Below are 19526 nucleotides of genomic sequence, written 5' to 3' on the forward strand. Positions count from 1 at the left end.
TTTAAGGACTTTTGTAATTTTATCTAAATATCATATTATTACTTTAATTACTAGGTATCCATGTTACAAACATTTATATACTTTGCTGAGGCACCTATTGTCCTGTTATTTCTCAACCCTCCTGGCAACTTTTCAATTTTGAACTTGGGTCTTAGAATGTATGCTCTCTTTGCCTAAAGGCTCCTGTTTTGGAAAGCCCACAGCAACGAGGTATGTGACAGCCAGGGAGACCCACAGGGTAGGGAGACTATGTGGGCAAGCCCCCAAGGGACATCCAGAGGGTTGCTTGCTGAAGACTTGGGCCCCTACCCCCACAGCTGGAGGCGAAGATCAGCTTGCAAGTCTATGGAGCAAAAAGGGCAGAGTTGGTGCTCCCTGACCCTACTGCAGTATGGATAGGAGTGCCCCATACCCAGCACTAATCCTACTCCAGACTAGGTGGGGTCACCTAACATAGATTTGGGCTCTGACATAGACACTACCACAGAACTGTGGACACCAGAATATAGCAGCAGCCCTCTGGCCAGAGAAATTGTGCCCTGTTTTTTTGTATTTCTTTTTCTTTTTTCCTTTTCATTGGTTAGGTTTTTATTTCTGTTATTTGTTGTTTTGTTTTGTTTGTCATTGGCTTTTTTTTCTCACTTTCTTTTCTCCACTGTTGTTCGACTTTTTGGATTTTCTCACGTGAGTGAACAATGTCCCTAGCTTTTCTGGTTTGCTTTGATCTTCTTTTGCTTTTGCCCTCATTCTTTCTCTCTAGTCTTCTCCAGTTTCCCAAAGCTTGATTGACTTCTTTTGTCCTTCAGCCTTGTTTCTAATATCTTTTGCTTCATTTATTGCACTATTTTTCACCTCAGGGTAAAATTATTCTACTAAGGACAACATAAATTATTGGTTTGTGTTGGATTTTGTTATATAACTATAGATCTTGCTTCTGTGGTTAATGGTAACAAATTACAAATTATCGAAGTCTGTCAGTTTCTAGGCTGTGCTTGTTTATTGTTATTGTTAATTGTACTACTTTAGACAGGGTGTCATACCTGTTGTGATCAGATGTGCTTCCTTGTATGACAACACTGTGATTGTCTGAGCTCACAATCATTACCACAGTCCAATACCAAAGGACTGGTTGCTAGGTCAAATACACAGCAACTTCTCATCCCTAACAAAGTGAGAAGGTAGAATCTTGGGAGAGATTCAAAGGCCAAGAGTCAGCTACATCTAGAAGACATCTCTAAAGAAAAATCATTTCCTAGGTAAGCCTTAATACTAGTGATAAAGCTACATTCCGTAAGCAATTTGCAAGCACCAACACAGAAAACAAATTTTGTTTTTGTTTTTGTTTTTGGTACCAGGGATCGAACTCGGGTCCTTGTGCCTGCAAGGCAGGCAGTGGAACCACTGAGCTAAATCCCCGGCCCTGAAAACAAATTTTTAAAAATAGAAAATGACAAGATGCAGAAGCAAGATGAAAACCCAGACCTCCAGCCCATGCAGGACAAGTCCAGAGGACAATGAGGTAGAGGAAATGAGAAGCTACCTACCTGAATTTTCTGAAATGGAAGCAAGGGAAGTAACAAAACAGATGAATGAAGCTACAGAAAATATCTGATCAGAAATAATTTCTCAGGTCATAAAAGAGATTATGATCATAATGAAGGACTTGGTTAGGAAATCTAGAGTAGATAGAAAATAAAAGAGCTAAAAAACAGAAGAACTTAAGAAATAAATTTTCTAAAAAATAGAAGAGCTTAAGAAAATGATGGGAATAATTAATGTCCAACATAGGAAAGAAATGGAATCCATGAAACAGTTTCAAAAAGATATGCAGGAAATTGAAAATTCTACTGAAAGTACACACAGTAGAACGAACCAATGTGAAGACAGAATATCAGATCTAGAGGACAGGATTGCAGTTAGTGATCATGAAAAGAAAGATTTCTTAAAAATAGCAAAGGACTATGAAAAATTAATAGAACAGCTGCAATATGATGCAAAGAACAACATAAGATTGATTGGAGTTAACGAAAAAGGAGGACACAGTACAAGCAACATAAAAAACTTGTTCACAGAAGTAATGGCAGAAAACTTCCCAAGTATGGAAAAAGAATTTGACATACAGATAAGTGAGGTATCTAGAACTCCAATTAGCCATGAACAAAAAAAAATCTACAGCAAGGCATATTACAGTCAAGATTCTAGAAATTCAGCAGAAGAACAGAATATTAAAATCTGTTAGAGAAAAGAAACAAATCACTTATAAAAGAAAGCCCATCAGAATCACAGTACTTCTCAACACAAACTTTTAAGTCAAGGAGAGCTTGGAGTGAAGGATTTCAAGTCCTAAAAGAAAACAACCTCTAACCCAGATGTACCCTGCAAAACTATCCTTCAAAATCAGTGGATAACTAAGATACTTGCATGACAAAGAACACATAAAGAAATTCATAACCATAAAATCAGCACTCCAAAATGTTCTGAAGAATATTTTAGAAAGCAATAAGAAAGCCTATGAACACCAAAAGAAAGAATTCATCATATAAGGCAAGCAATTAAGCAGAGGGGAAAGAAATGGAACCAACAACAGGAAAATACTATGACAAGGATAAGTCAATACATATCAGTTATAACTGTTTATGTAAATGCTCTCAATTCACCAATCAAAAGAAAGAGACTGGCAGAATGGATCAAGAAACAAGATCCAAAAATATGCTGTATACAAGAAACACATTTAACTCAAAACAAAATTCATAGACTGGAAGTCAAAGGATGGAAAACAATACTTCATGTGACAGGAACCTGGAAAAAAGCTGGGGTAGCTATTCTATTTGCAGACAAAGTGGATTTCAAGCCAAGACTGATCAAGAGAGACAAACAAGGTCACTACATATTTGTTAAGGGAACATTCCAAGATGAATAGATAACAATCATAAATATATATGCACCAAATACTAGTGCACCCAACTATATAAAATAAATATTAATGAACATGAAAAATCAAATAAGCACTAACACAATTATAATGGGGGACCTGAATACCCATTGTCACAAATAGACAGATCAACTAGCCAAAAATCAACAAAGAAATATCAGAACAGAATCAAATCTGTGAAAAAATGGACTTAGTATATGTCTATAGAGTGTTCTACCCCACAGCATCAGAATACACATTCTTCTCAGTTGCACATGAAATGGTGTCCAAATCATGCCACATACTAGCTCATAGAACATGCTTAAGTAAATGCAAAGGAATTGAAATTATCCCATGCATATTATCAGACCATAGTGCAAAGAAATTGGAAATCAGTGGCAAAAGAAACCACAAATACTACATAAACACATGGGAACTAAGTAATACTCTGCTGAACAACCAATGGGTCACAGATGAAACTAAAGAAGAAATTATAGGGCCGGGGATTTAGCTCAGTGGCACTGCGCCTGCCTCGCAAGCACAAGGTCCTGAGTTCAATTCCCAGTACAAAAAAAAAAGAAGAAATTAGACAGTTTCTACAATTAAATGATAATGCCAATACAGTATACCAGAACTTATGGGATTTAATGAAAGCAGTCCTACAAGGGAAATTTATAGTGGTGAACTGCCACATCAGGTAAACAGAGGGAGCTGAAATAAACAACTTAATGTTGGACCTCAAGCTTCTAGAAGAAGAAGAACAAGTGAAGCCCAAGCCTTGTACAAGGGACAAAAGAATAAATATCAGAGCAGAAATTAATGCAATCAAGACTAAGAAAACAATACAAAGAATCAATGAATCAAAGACTTAGTTCTTTGAAAGATTAAATAAAAATGACACTTAGCCAAACATCAAAAAGGACAGAAAAGACACAAATCCATGCAATTAAGATTGCAAAGGGTAAAATCATAACAGATTCTGCAGAAATCCAGGCAATCAATACCCACTTCGAGAACCTGTATTCAAATAAGATGGAAAATACAGAATAAATAGACATATTCCTAGATACATATGAATTACCAAAGCTGAATCAAGAAGACATAAAAATTCTAAATAACTCATTTTCAGTCAATGTAATTGAAGATGTAATTAAAAACCTACCAACAAAGAAAAGTCCAGGTCCTGGTGGATTCATGGCTGAATTCTACAAGAAATCTAGAGATCAAATGCCATTACTACACAAACTCTTTAATGAAATTGAAAGGGAAGCACTATTCCCAAACTCATTCCTGGAAGCAAGCATTACCTTAATATCAAAACCAGAGAAGGATCCAACCATAAAAGAAAACTACAGGCCAATCTCCCTAAATCCTTAGTAAGATACCAGCAAACAGAATGCAGCAACTCATCAAGAAGATTATGCACCATGACCAAGTAAGATTCATCCCAGGGATGAAAGAATGGTTCACCATAACCAAATCAATAAAAGTAATAAACCATATCAAAAGAACCAAGGACAAAAACCACATAATCATCTCGAGACAGAAAAAGCATTTGACAAAGTCCAACACTAGTGTTTGATAAAAAAACAACTCTACAGAAAATTGAAATAGATGGTCTTTATCTCAATCTGATAAAAACCATCTATGAAAAACCAACAGCCAGCATCATACTAAATGGTCAAAAACTGAAAACTTTCACTCTAAATCAGGAACAAGACAAGGATATCCACTATCACCTCTCCTATTCAATAGAGTTCTGGACACATTAGGCAGAGCAGTTAGACAAGAGAAAGAAATAAAAGGAATAAGGATAGGAAAGGAAGAAGTTAAATTATCATAATTTGTGGATGACATGATACTCTACATTGAAAACCCCCAAAACTTCACCAAAATACTTCTAGATTTAATAATCAAATTCAGCTGCATAGTTAGAACATATTTTTAGATTGTATTTTCTTGATTGTTTCTGCTCCTCTATCCTCAACCAGAGACCAGGAGCCATGTTCTTTGGCCATCAATTTCCTCCCAGCACACAGAATGTTGCCAGACATGTAGGAGCTACATAAAATTTTGTGGGTGAAGACAAGTTGGATACAAAGTGAATACTCATACATCAATAGCATTCCTGTACACAAATAAACTCACTGAGAGAGAAATTAAGGAAATTACACCTTTCACAGTAGTATCAGAAAAAATGAATACTTAGGGCCGGGGATTTAGCTCAGTGGTTCTGCCATCGGCCTTGCAAGCGTAAGGTCCTGAGTTCGATCCCTGGTGCCAAAAAAAAAAAAAGCTTTCACAAGCATAAGGACCCAAGTTCGATCCCCGGTACCAAAAAAAACCCCAATATATATATGAATACTTAGGCACTGATTTAATGAAGGAAGTAAAAGACCTTTACATTGAAAACCATAATACTCTGAAAAGGGAGATCAAACGAAAATGGAAAAATATCCCTTGTTCTTGGGTAGGAAGAACCAATATATTGAAAATGGCTGTATTTCCAAAATTACTATACAGATTTAATGCAAGCCCAACCAAAATAACAACAGCATACCTCACAGAATTAGGGAAAACAATCATAAAATTCATTTGGGACCAGAAGAGACCTAGAATAGCAAAAGCAATTCTGAGTCAGAAAGGCAAGACAGGTGGCATCACAATCCCTGACTTGAAATTATACAACAAAGCTGCTGTAATAAAAACAGCATGGTACTGGCAAGAAAACAGACCTGAGGATCAAAAGAACAGATTAGAAGATACAGAAACAACTCTACACATACTCAGACACCTTATCTTTGACAAAGGGGACAAGACCTTCACTGGAAGAAAGATAGCCTCTTTAATAAATGGTGCTGGAGAAACTGGTTTTCCACATGCCAAAGATTAAATCTAGACCCATATCTCTCAACATACACTAAATTAAAATAGAAATGGAGGAAGGACCTAAACATTAAAACAGAAATCCTAGATTTACTGGAAGATAGAATAGGTAGAACTCTTGAAGATATAGATGTAGGCAAAGACTTTATGAAAAAAAACCCAATCACTCAGGAAATGAAACAAAGAATCAATAAATAGGATTTTGTCTTATTAAAGAGCTTTTGCACAGCAAAAAAAATCCACAAACAGTGGGAAAAATTTTTGCCAGCTGTTCCACAAACAAAGGGCTAACATCTAGAATATATAAAGAATCAAAGAAAACAGACCTCCCAAATTTAAAGACTCAATCCAAAAATGGGCATCTGAAATGAACAGACATTTCTCAGACAAAGAAGTAGAAACGGCAAATAAATATATAAAAAATGTTCCACATCATTGGTCATTCGAGAGATGCAAATTAAAACAACACTGAGATCCCATCTCACTCCAGAAAGAATGGCTATTATCAAGAAACCAACCAATAACAAACGTTGGAGGGGCCGAGAGGAAAAGGAAACACTTCTCCACTGTTGGTGGGAGTGTAGACTTGTCCAACCCCTGTGGAAATCAGTATGGGGATTCCTAAAAAAACTAGGACTAGAATTTTCACTTGATCCAGCTATTCCCCTTCATGGTATCTTCCCAAAAGAATTATAAGCATCATACCACAGTGATATATGCACACATATGTTTATAGCAGCACAATTTGTAATAGCTAAATCTTGGAAACAGCCCAAATGCCCATCAATGGATGAATAGATAAAGAAGCTGTGGCATTTTAATACAATGGAATATTACTCTGCTATAAAGAAAGATAAACTTGAGGCATTCATAGTTAAATGGATGCACCTTGAGACCATAGTTTTAACTGAAATAAATCGGACATACATGTTTAAGTATCACATTGTTTCTCTGTTGTGAGAAACTGAAAGTGTAAATAAGGACCAAAATGTATAATAGACATTGGTAAATATGAAGAGAATGTTCAAGGGATGGGGGAGGGGGAAAAGGAAGAAGGGGAAAACAAAAAAAGAGAGTAGAAGGAAAAAACTGGAAAGAAAGCTTTTGTAAATGAGGAGGGGAAGAGGGGTTTAAGGGAAGGGAGCGGAATGGGGAAAAAAGAAGAATGAAGATATATCATGTACAGGTACTAATTCCCTATGATAAATTTTATCATTATGTATATCTAAAATGTACCAATAAAATGAACTTAAAAAGTAAAATCCATGAAAGAATATAGTAAAACAAAATAGTTATGCCAATCTATTCAAACTGTTATTTGTAGGCTGATATTGGTTAGTGGACTGTTTATTACTGGTCAGCTATAACAAATATGGAAATTGAAAGTTGTCACTGAGAAACCTTTATGGCAATCTGGGTTCACCACAACTTTTAAGTGAGTGAGCTCATCTTCTTGAATAGGGGATATACCTGTCCAGGTGTCAAATGACAAGTCAAATGTGAACTGAAAACTATTAATATGACCACATAGCAGTTCACAATGAATTAGAAAATGAAAACAAGAAAGTTTTCTAATACTGACCTTATTCCAAAGGTAGTTTGAAAAGCACTAAACTATAGTATTCAATAAATAAATAAGATCCTTCAGAAGACTATAAACCTAGAATTAATTTATGGTGGGAATAACAAACTCAAGTACCTATAGTGGATGACCAGTTACTATAAATGAGTGAAGTGGGTCAGATATGGGATGCTATAGGCAGTAGTGAGGACTGTGGCAAATTAGAGGCCCACTCTTAATGAAGCAGCAGTTACTTGTGTTTACTGATCGGGAACATGCATATACCCATTTTGATTTCTCAAGAAAAGGCAGAGATCAAGAATTTCAATTAAAAAGTTCTTGATTTTTAAATACTGCCAGTTTATCTTCTTTTAAGATGTCCATGTAGGACTAGCAAGCCTCTCTGCTGTCCAGATTCAGTCATAAGTTTCCATTTTGTAATGTGCATGTTAGGAAATGATGTAATCAAGGTTAGTAGAAGAACTCATTTTTCTTGAATCTAATTTTTGGGCTTCAAATACCCTTTGTAAAGAGTCAGGCTATCTTGCTTTGGCTTCCCCCTAACATACCCTGCCACTGGAGTGATCCCAGACCTGGTTGTCAACCTCTCCTTTCTCACTTGGTAGCATTCCTTCTCCTAACTGGGTACTGGTCACCAATGGTGTCCTCTTCACAGGGTCCCAGCTAGAGGAAATCCTTCCTCACCATCCCTCCTCCCTGCCTTTCTTTTTTTTTTTTTCTCCCTGCCTTTCGGAAAGACACAAAAGGCTTAAACTTAGGTAGGCTCATACATTCCCAAGGGCAGCGATTATCACACTACCTTGTGCCTCTGGAGTGTAGGTTCCTTGCAGATGTGGAAGGGGCATTTGTCCGGGTGCTGGATCAGGCTGATGATATGCTGGTTGTGGCCTCCATGTTTCATATGGAACCCACAAGCACAGATGAGCACAATGCATAAAGGGATGGCAGACTCCCTGCTAGTTCTCTCAGTCCCTGAACTCTGAGGAGTGCTGGCCAGCAGGGCTCATTCAAGTTTAGCCTCCAAACCACCTTGGATACCAAACAGCCTGAGAGAACCCAGAAAGCCTGGCTCCATACAGCAGTTACAGTGACTACAGGTGTCAATTATTGCATGGACTGTAGAGAACTGCTCACCTGATGTGATTAACCCACCTACTATGCCTTCTCTTGCCCTGAATGAATCCTTCTACAATGCAGTGCTGTGAAGAACTCAGAGGGCTATATTTTGTAGTATAATAAGCCATGGCCATTAGCCAAATAAACAGATTTTAAATATCAGAAAGTTATTTAACTAACATGTCAAGATATGACTATAAAAACTAATGCCCTGGCAACACCTGTCCTAGAGACCCTCACTTTTCACAGAATGACACTGAACTGGCAAAACCCAGGCCTGTCATAAATATCCTTCATGGCAGAGAGGGGATGATGTTGTCCCTACCATGTGATCAGCTGAAGATGATCCTCCACCTGCAGTCACTTATGGAGAGGCCTGTTTGCTACTTCAGTGAGCAGAAAAGGAAGAGATGAAGTTGGTGAAGAAGGGCTTCAAGGCTCTACAAGGAATCACAACTTGACAATGAGACGTCTATGAAAACAAGGTTCAGTGGGCATTTTGTGGCCAGAATGGCTTCTTAGATTTCTACAAGCACAGCTTCCAAATTGCTGTAGCATAACCTAAACACTATTCCCTTTGTTCTTGGGACATTCCTGTGAAGTAGCCAAAGGGCAAGCCAGGTCCTTCTGCTTCCACACAGGTAGAGACCAAGGGTGAATCATCAGGCCTAAGGAGGAGAGAGGAAACAAGAGTGTGACTTGCCTAGTGTATATCTCCTGCTTCACTCCTCTACATGGCATTCTTCTATCTCTCCCCAGGGTCACACTGGGTGATTGTCACAGTCAGTGGCCCCAACACCTAGTAATCATCTAAGCACTCGGCCTAATTTTTTGACTCCTAATAAGGCTTTGCTTTGAAATGTTTCTGACAAGAAACTACTCAAATGACTAGACTATTTCTGAGGGAACTATAATTTTTTATTTGAGTTTAATATTCTATCAAAAAACTATATTTCCAAGGAAACACTGTCCTGTGTTCTGGGCACCACTTCAGGTCCTCTGATTCTAGCTTTACATTGCTTGTGAGCCTTTTGAAATAACTTTGTAAGTTGTACATCACTGATAGACATGCTCAGTGTTTTGAAAAACAGAGGTTCAGTGGTCCACCCTCTCACGTTGTAATAAAACCAATTTACCTCCATTTACATATTCATGTCAATATTCCTTGTCAATAGTCGTATCTCCCTTCTTTGTATTCTCTTTTAAGCTAGTTTTAACATCTGTTTTTTTTTTCTTATGAGCTTCATAGAATCTTTATTTTTTAAGTCTGAATCTGAAAGCAAAATATACTACACAAACCTGCTCTTACTCCTTAGTATCCTCCACCAATACTAAGGGGAATCCATGGCTGCAAATGTTCATGTCCAAAATTTGGGAATCACTCAAGATATTTCCTCTGCCTCATCTCCATATTCAATCAATTGTCTCAATCATTCTGCTTCCACATCCCTAATATTGCTCCAACAATTCACTCTGACTGTATCAATTCAAGTCATTATGACTGTCACTTTGGCAACTGCAGCAGCCCACTTACTGGGCTCCCTATTTTTCCCCTCACTACTAGCCAATCATTTTTCAGAGTCATTAGTTTTTAAAACTAAATCTGATCATGAAACTGTTACTTAAAACTTACCAGTGCCTTCCCTTTGCCTCAGGGGTAAAGCTTGAAATGCTGGGATGCTTTTTCCTTCACCTGCCTTCTCCACCTCATGTACTAGTTTTCAATATAAGCCTATGTTTTGGAAATCTTTGGAAATCTTTGCTTCATCTCTCAGACTTGGTTAGATTCTCTCAATATCCCCTCACACTGGCTGCTTAACTTTTACTTTGTGGGATTTATTTTAAATAAAATAAATATATGACTGATTATCTGTTTCATGTCTGTCTATTCAAAGATGACAGGGGCCTGTCCACCTTATACTACTTTATCCTCAGAGATCAGCATGTAGTCTGAAACACAGAGCATACTCAATAAATACTCATTGCATCCAAGAATGAAATCATACAAACACAACCTTAAATCTTGGCTCCTCTGGTAGGCTGTGGTCACAATTTCCCTCTTTAGTAAGATAAAGAGAATATTACCAGGGACATTATGGAAATGAAATCCTATGATGTCTGTCACAGTGCCTAGCACAAAGCAAGTGTTCATGGAATAATCATTATTACTACCAACATTACGACTAGAATGGAAGCAAGAAGTGCACTGTGAGGTCCAGACAGGCCAAATGACAGGCTTCAGGGACATCCCAGAGCAGAACAACCTTGGTGTCCTCATCTGGGGTTCACACCAACATATCCTCCAAGGTCCAGTGACTTGACCAAGTCCCTGCTGAGATTAGAGTAAACTCAGGGAGTTTCAATATAACTAAACTCACCCAATACTAAAGCTCATAGATATGGTGTTGATTATTCATTATGAGATAACTTTCCAATAATGTATGATCCATTTATATAAAACATGCACAACAGGCAAATCCATAGAAACAGAGAAGTGGTTGCTGGGGCCTAGGGGCAGGGAAAACGAGGAAATGGGGAATAATTGCTAATGGGTAGTAGATTTCTTTTCAGTGTAATGAAAAGGTTCTACAATTAGCTAGTGGTGATGACTGCACAAATCTGAATATACTAAAAGCTACTGAATTGTATATTTTTAATGGTGAAATATATGTTATATGATTATATAACATTTTTTTAAAGAACAACGCTCCAGTGACTGCACAGCTGTTTCCACCTTCTCTTCCCTCATGCCAAACTCTACTAAAGCCAAATTCATTCATGTTTGTTCAGTAAGCACAGATTCAGAGCATACAGGATTACAGAGTCTCAGTAAACTATATATTTAACGAGGCCCCAGGTAACTCTAATAATCATCAGAGAATTTTGAGGATACTGGTCTACGCACTGATGGCCATCATTGCTATCCCTGGCTTTCCAAGCATCCCCTGAAGGTAGATGATTATACGATTTGTCCATGAGACTCAAAGCAAAGTGTATTAGGGAGATTTCTGGGAAAGTTATACTTAGTAATAAAAGAAGAAAGATATTTTCCTTTCCATCTTCAGTCTTTATTCCTGCCTTGAATACAGCTATGATGGTTGGGACTGAAGTGGCAATCCAAGCAAAAGACCAGTAGATTTTCAGGTATATCAATGCCGCCATTGTTGAAACAGTGCCAGCAACTGCCTACTTCTGGTTTCTTGCTAAATGAATGAAACAAACCTTATGTTGTTTAACCTTGTCATCAGGAGTTTGTTCCATGCATCAAATACATTCCTAACTATATGACAGATCCTTACATTTGCCTCTGTGACACGCTCTAGTAAAGGGATGGCAAATCTTTTAGAGCTTTCAATGGTACAAACAGCCCACTGTGGCACACATGCTATAGGTTTGCCACCACTGCCCTAGTCTATGTTCCATTTATAAGGGCTTTTTCCCCAAAGGCGAATGATTTCTTCCTCAGATATATTAAGGCAGTAACTGAGTATGGACAAAACCTCCATAAATGGCTGCCATCTCTCTAACAGAATCACCCTCACTTTCTTTTTGCATGTCTCTTTATCATTTAACTCACAAGACTTATATTTTTCCAAGTCCTTGGGGATATCTCACAGATAACTGTTTTTAGCCTGACATTTTCCAAGATAGCATTTATCTTCCTGAATGGAATTTTGTCTGAGAAATTATAACAAGGGTTGGCAAACTCTCAGTGTAAGGAGTAAGATAGTAAATGTTTTAGGCTTTGTGACCCTTATGTTATCTGTTGCAACTCTGACATTCTGACTCCCAGCCAGTCACAGGCAATGTATGACTGAAACAGTATCATGTTCCAATACAATTTTATTTACAGAAAATAGTCCCCAGATTACGTCCAGGAGGCATTCTTCACTATCAAAAACTTGAGAAACATGGATCTAGTTATAAAAATCAAATATGTTATCACTTCCTCCACTTTATCATTGTGTGTCTGCCACTTGGAAAAAGAGTAAACTAGGAAATGTGTATAAACCGGGACCAGAGCAGACTTATCTTGGCCAATACCCATTTCTGTTATAAGTCCTTAGAGAATAAAGGTGTTACAGTATTTATTATATATTGTCTACCAGAAGTTGTGGGAGGCACTTAAATATAAATGTTAACCTACCAAGGTTCAAGAAATCTACTTAAAACTCTAATATCTTAAGAATCATAAGTAACATGGATAAGGGAGATAATTCAGATATGCAAGTATCATGGGACCCCATCATGACTTAAGACGTTTTACCATCCAGTCTGGAATACAGTCAGAGGAAGATAAAATTTATGGCGTGAAGCAAATAAAGTGTACTTTTTAAATTCTCATTTTAGTGTTTTCCTCAATATTTATTCTTTCAACTTAAGGCTTTTAAATTATTTTGCATGGTAAATAAAACTTACCAGAGTGCCTGGTTTTCACTTATATATATAGTATTAATATTTGGGAATAGTCATTTCCCTCTTATAGTTAAAATCTTTTCATTTATGTCCAATGCAAAAAGAAGATTTAGGGAAAAATGAATTAACCAAACTCTGTTCTGAATTTACAATGTGAGACAGCTCAAAGGTTAGAAAGTTGTGTTTACTTAAAAGTGAAAATTTCTAATATATCTATTAGAACTTTGAGTAGAATAGTGGTCTTGATTCCATCATTCACTACAAAGCTCTTACAATCATCTCTCTCAGCTAGAAGTACTACTGAAAGACAGAAGCAAAATCCCAAGAGGACCAGCCTCTTGCAGCTGTAGTTTCAGCCTTTGGCAAACTATCTGTTCTAAAAATGGCCATACTGGAATATTTGGTCCTACTTAAACTTCCACAATTCTGCATCCCCAACCAGAGTTAGAGTTTACCTCTCTTATATTTCCTTGAACCAGAGCAGGACTTTGTGACTACTTCAACAAAGAGAAGGCAGAAGAAATGATGATCCACGACTCCCAAGGCTGTATCACAAAAGTTCATATGCCTTTCACCTGGCATTCTCTTGCTCTAAAGACACTCACCCTTGGAAGCAGCCACGATGCTGCAAGGAAGACCAAACTATTTCATATAGAGAGTAAATGGAGAACTGAAATTTCCCCAAAACAGCCAGCATCAAGACAATAGAACAACAAGACATGTGAGTCACTGGGCCTTCACGTATTCTAGCCTTCCATCTTTGAGCCACCTCAGCTGATCCACAGTGAAATGTAGGTGAACTTTCCCGTTTGGGCCCTACACAAAATGCAGATTCATAAGCAACATGAATGTTATTGGTTTTTTTGTTTGGTACCGGGGATCAAACTCGGGACCTTGCGCTTGCTAGGCAGGTGGCGGAACCACTGAGCTAAATCCCTGGCTGAATGTTATTGTTTTAACTCAGTAAAATTTGAGCTTAGTAACTGGAACACAGACCTCAAATTGAATGCACATATGGATGAATTTCACTTGAAACAAAATAAACTGTACGCTTTGCTTCCCATTTTAAGACTCAAATGCAAACAAAAACAAAAATATACACACCTCTTCCCAAAGTGACCTGCTGCTGCAAGACACTTATATACAGCTGCAGGGTCAGTTGCGGGGCTGAGCCCAAGAAAGCCTGGATTACTGATGCCCGGCTGAATGCAGAGCGGTGGGTGAATAGTTTGCCTTCTGCCTGGCCCACCTCCTTCTCGATCTCCTCTGAGAGGCCATTTTTTGGTATCTGCCGCTTCTTAGTGATGCTGACATAAGGTTCTTCATTGTGGTTCGACTGACAGTAGATGCAGAAGGCTTCAAAACACCTGAAAAAAATCAAGTCATAATTGTTAGAGGTAGGCAGGAGTCTGTCTTTTCCCAATCATCTTGCTTCTACTTAGCTGATTCTCAAAGCCTTATCTTGGCTTTTCTGGATTGGAGTCGCCCCTCTACACCATCCACTCCAAGGATGAATTCCAAGCTCTTGGTCTTCTACACACCTTCCAACATGTTAATGAGACCTGAGTGAGAATCAAACTGAGGTGATACTAAAAGCCACTGAGGCAAGGAAACCTAGAGAATGGGAAGTAGTTCAGGATCTAGAGCCAAAGAAAAATGTTCAATTTGCCTATCCTGACACATATTAGCTGTGTAGCCCTGGACAAGTCACTTAGCGAGTGCTTTCCCTTGATTAGAAAGCAGAGAAGCTAGCTACTTGGTCACATTTCTGTGAAAGGTGGCAATACACCAATACAATATATATTTAACAACCCTAGTTAAAGCAGGAAGTATGGTTGGGAGATTGTTCAGCGCAGGGCAGATTGTCACCTGGAACTTCACTGGAAGACCATTGCATATTAACTATTTCTTTGTCCTCATAAACTCTTACAGAGCCGAGCTAAAGTCAATCATGCCTGGGGACCTGCCAGATATGTCTTATTTATAGATTTCTAAGCTTGCTCTAGGAACAGAGCCTTAACCTTCATAAGAGAGAATACCTGGCTTCTATATTGGGATTCCCTCTCTAGTTACCTAGAGATATGGATATGAACGTCAAAAGGGGAAGGGTATGGATGCCTGTGATTTACTTTGAAGTACTCACATGTGTACACACAGACTGATGGATGGATAGATGTGTGAAAGAAAATGTCAATTGTATAGTATCGATGTAGGGTACTTGGGTGTTCACTGCAGAACTCTTTCAAATTTTCTTTTGTAGGTCTGAAAATTTTCATAATAAAAGGCTGGGGAAAAAAACGACTTTTCCCTAGGTATAAGAAAAATATTTGTAACTTAAATTTAAAAATTGTTGAAGGATTTTTTTTCTCTGAAACACAAACTGTCATAACAACCTTATAATGTTGCTAAAAATTTTTATGGTTTCATATGCGGTACTTTACTGAATGTTGCTAACTTTATACTCTCACATTGAGGTAACTATGGTGATGAATTTACATTTATAACTTAAAATAATGAAACAAAGCCATTGATACAAGAAAGGAAAGAAGCAAATCTTTTTGGTAAGTACAAAGTAGACATATTTGTGATTATTACCTTTGTTCATTTGCTCCTGCTAGAAAGAAATCAAGCAGTAGTGTGTGCATGAGCGTGTGAGTGTGTGCTTGTGTGTGTGTGAGAGAGAGAGAGAGAGAGAGAGAGGGAGGGAGGCTTGTCTCAGTGGCATCAGGAACATTTAATACACAGTATTACATGAAAACATGTAAAACAGCATGGACCAGTTTGTTCAGCTAAAAATAATACTAATCAAGTTCAGGTCAGAGTTTAAGCCCACTTTGTCCAAAACTCAAATGTGTGACTGAGGGCTAGATAATAAACTGATTATTGCCTTTATTCTCAAGTATGTGATGAATACTGATGCATTTAAACCCAAGTGCTTTGAGGAATGCAAGGATATTTTAGTTTATAAAGTATTTTCTCATATATTATCTCAGAAAGTCCACTGTAAGAATTTGGATAACATTATCTGTAATAGCAAAATGGTGGAACTATTCTAAAGTTCCTTAAAATAAAAGAATAAATCTAATGTGCTCATTCAATGAAATACGCAGTCCTGAAATTTTATGGTTTAGAAGTACATCAATGAAATATGCAGTCCTGAAATCTTATGGTTTAGAAGTACATCTGCTATTATAAAAATACTGGGCTGGGGATGTAGCTCAGTGGTAGAACACCTGCTTAGCATGTATGAGGCCTTGGGTTCAATCCCAAACACCAAAAATAAAATAAAAATATTTTTCACCATATTTGGTAAGTGAAAAAAGCCAATTGCAAGAGAATATATCAGACATGTCCAAGCAGCAGCTTGCTTGCCCTCTTTTTTAATGTTATTAAAAAAAAAAGAAATTTTTTACACACACACACAATATATGTGTCCAAAGACAAATTTTCTTAACTCAATTTGTCTCAGGAAAGCCAAAAGCTGGCCACACCTGCGAGAAAAAATGAAAAAATGAAAAAACTTCACACACAAATACAAACAATGGAATGTTTGAGCTAGCTCATACTGGCTCAAGAGAGCCAACTATAAAATAGGAAATTTGCACGCCAGTTGTCAACAGGTAGCTTGGCCAGAGTTCGGGATATATACACTTTGGAAATCAGTAACTGAATATCAGGGCTCATTTTCCCCAAGTTTACAAACATATCATCACAAAAATATTAGTAAGGATATACGACAAAAACATTAAGAATTATTCTCTTTAGGCAGTTAAATCAGAAGTTTTATTTTCTTCTCTGGGCATATCTGTTTTCTCGTTTTCTGTCATTTCAACAACAAATATGCTTTACTGGGATGATAAAATCAAGCTTTGAGTTTTCAAAGACCAAAATAAGCAAACAAATGGAACACCAGTTCATGCTAAGAATTGAATTAATGAAACAAGGGTTTGGAAGAGAATGAAATTCTCTTGATGCTGAGGAGGGGACTGTGTGATACTGGAAGAATTTATAGAATTGTAAAGAAAATGAAACTTCACTGATCAATAAATGGAAATGAAAGAAGGCCCAAGAATGAAACTAATGGCACAGGTGTCTCTAAAACTCAGGAAGACTTTCTCACAATCCATTAGTTTTCCTAAGTACTACAGTTGCCTTGGCAGTTTTATATATAGTAGGTGTTTAATAAATAAATCTTTGAACAACCCCAAGACTTTCCACTACTACTGGTAAGCAAACTAGCAAATTACTACTATATACTTGGAATCATGTAAAATCTGATTACTTCAAATCTGTTATTTGCGGTCTGTTTTATTATAGTTTTTTTTGCAAGGCTATCTAAACAAAGCAACAAATAAGACACTTTCATCAAAATCTTTCAAGATGTGGGCTGGTAATGCAGCTCAGTGGTAGAGTGCATAGCATGTACAAAGGCCTGGGTTCCATCACCAGCACGAAAATGAGAAGGGGAGTAGAGGGGAGAGAAGAGAAAAAGAAAGGAAAGGAGACCAAGATGAGATGAGCCCAGACCAGAACAGAAGAAAAAGAAACTGAGAAATCATGTGGAGCAAAAAAATTTTTGTATTTAGAGAAAGTAAATAGTGTAGGCTTTACAGGCCATGTTCTACGTTACATTTTCTCAACACTGCCTCTATAGTGCTAAAGCAGTTATAATCTATAAATGAATGGCCATTGTTGCATTCCAATAAAACTTTATTTATATAAATAAGCAGTGGGGTGATTTGGTGAGTGGAACACAGTTCTCTGATCTCTGATGTACATATTCAGTAGTTTGATCCTTTTTTTCATTTTATCTTATTTCCAAGTATCACTGTCCCATTTTCAAGCAAAATTTTAAAAGTTTATTTAACTGAAACCATGCATGTTGGTGCTGGTACAAGTTACTTGTGTTATCAGGGGCCCTAATAAAAATACTTTTTCCAAAGAAATACTATGACTTCCTATAAACTGTTATCTTCATATGACACACATGCTGTAGGAGGCTACACAAAAACAAAACTGGTTAAAAAGCAAATGCTTTGAGACCTTTGCAGACCCACTTATTTAATCTCTCTAAGCCTCAATTCCTGGACTGTAAAAATAAGATAATAACAGCTCACAGGGTTTTTACAGGGGATAGAATTAAACACTGTATGCAAAAGCACTTTGAAAGTAAAGTAAATAAATGCTCTTTTCACTACTTTATTTTAAACTGTCTTGAAAGTTTACTAGAGAGAGAAATATTGTCTTAAATAATTTTGCAATTTTCTATAAAGATTTTTGGAACTTTTAAGCCTTTATTTTACAAATCCATACTTTCATGCACCATTTCCCCCTCATTATACCAGTGTTAAAAATGAGGGGAACTTCTGGAACTTGTAACTCAAATTTATTTACCCCTTCCTCAGTTAATTTATGAAAATTAATATAATTATATAATAATGATAAAACAATTTTAATTTTTTGTGAGAAATATTCCTCCTCTGATTTTCCAGGATATTCATTATAATTCAAAGTAAGATTTTCCTTAAAATTGAAAAAAATAAATGGAAGGCATTAGCCAAAGTTCATAGTCAAATTCAGCCTCATGTGGAAGCAACCATACAAACTAGTCACAGACTTAAATATATAACTAAACGTATATAACATATAAATGAAATAAGGTGCTCTCCAAATACCTCCCTAAAGGAAAGAAGGAATAGAGTCAAGGTAATAGTATTTAGTCCATAATCAATATTGTAATGTATTGCAGTGTTTTGGTATTTTTTGGTTTTGTTTTTGAGGCACTGGAAATAAAACCCAGGGCCTCCTGCATACAAGGCAAGCACTCCAGCACCGAACTTCATTGCCAGCAATATATTGCAATTTAACTGGGCCATAATCCTGTATGAACTCAAAACAATCATCTGTATACAAAGAATACAAATTTGGCTGGTATTCATTCAAAGTTAAATAAAGCTAAACCGTCCCCAAAACTATTCAGAAACATTACTAAATCCAATGATAAGGGGTAAAACCTCATGTTTGTTCTTTGTTTGGGGAAAATAATTGTGATCTTTTGGTAAAGCTGATGTCTTAGACTGCAAATGGAATCCGTTAGCAGGAAGAAATTCAAGTAAGATATCAAGTCATGCTAATACACAACAAGAAATTGCTTTACTTTTTGTATGGAAAGCTAAGAGACTTGGAACCACATTTTGTATACCTCAGCTCTAAGATTATGCACCCAATATCTCTTGAAATAAATCAGGTGCATTAGAATGAGAGACTCTTTGGCAGTGGAAAGAGGTTGCCTGTTATTTTTTATCTTTTATTTTGTTTTCCCTTAAGAAGACACTGACCTGCTGAGAATTTCCTAGAAATAGAGCTTTTTTATAGTGTTGAAACTTTCTATGTAACTGAAAAGTTAACTCTTGAAAGTACAAAATGTTTCCTTTTCTTAATAAATTAGAATATGTTACTGTTAAAAACTAAAAATACAGAAAGGAGAAAATTATATACTTCTATTTTTCAGAATAGTAAAGTTATATCTTACCATCCAGAAATTACTGCTCTTAACATCTTAGTATATTCCCTTGAGCTCAGGTTTACATTTATCATCCTGTTTCTATACATATC

At 36.9% G+C, this 19526-nt stretch overlaps 1 protein-coding gene across 1 annotated transcript in view; it reads right to left on the reverse strand.

Moving 5' to 3' along the window:
• The window catches only part of Xk (X-linked Kx blood group antigen, Kell and VPS13A binding protein), a 64435-nt gene that overhangs the window by 41614 nt on the left and 3295 nt on the right, over nt 1-19526 (reverse strand). Inside the window, exon 2 of the mRNA XM_004850035.3 lies at nt 14016-14278. Coding sequence (XP_004850092.1) covers nt 14016-14278 — 263 coding nt within the window. The remainder of the gene's footprint in view (nt 1-14015; nt 14279-19526) is intronic.

This window comes from Heterocephalus glaber, unplaced genomic scaffold, assembly GCF_053883595.1.
Source record: "Heterocephalus glaber isolate CG9 unplaced genomic scaffold, H.glaber_assembly_v1.0 deba00001547, whole genome shotgun sequence".
NCBI classification, from domain to species: domain Eukaryota; kingdom Metazoa; phylum Chordata; class Mammalia; order Rodentia; family Bathyergidae; genus Heterocephalus; species Heterocephalus glaber.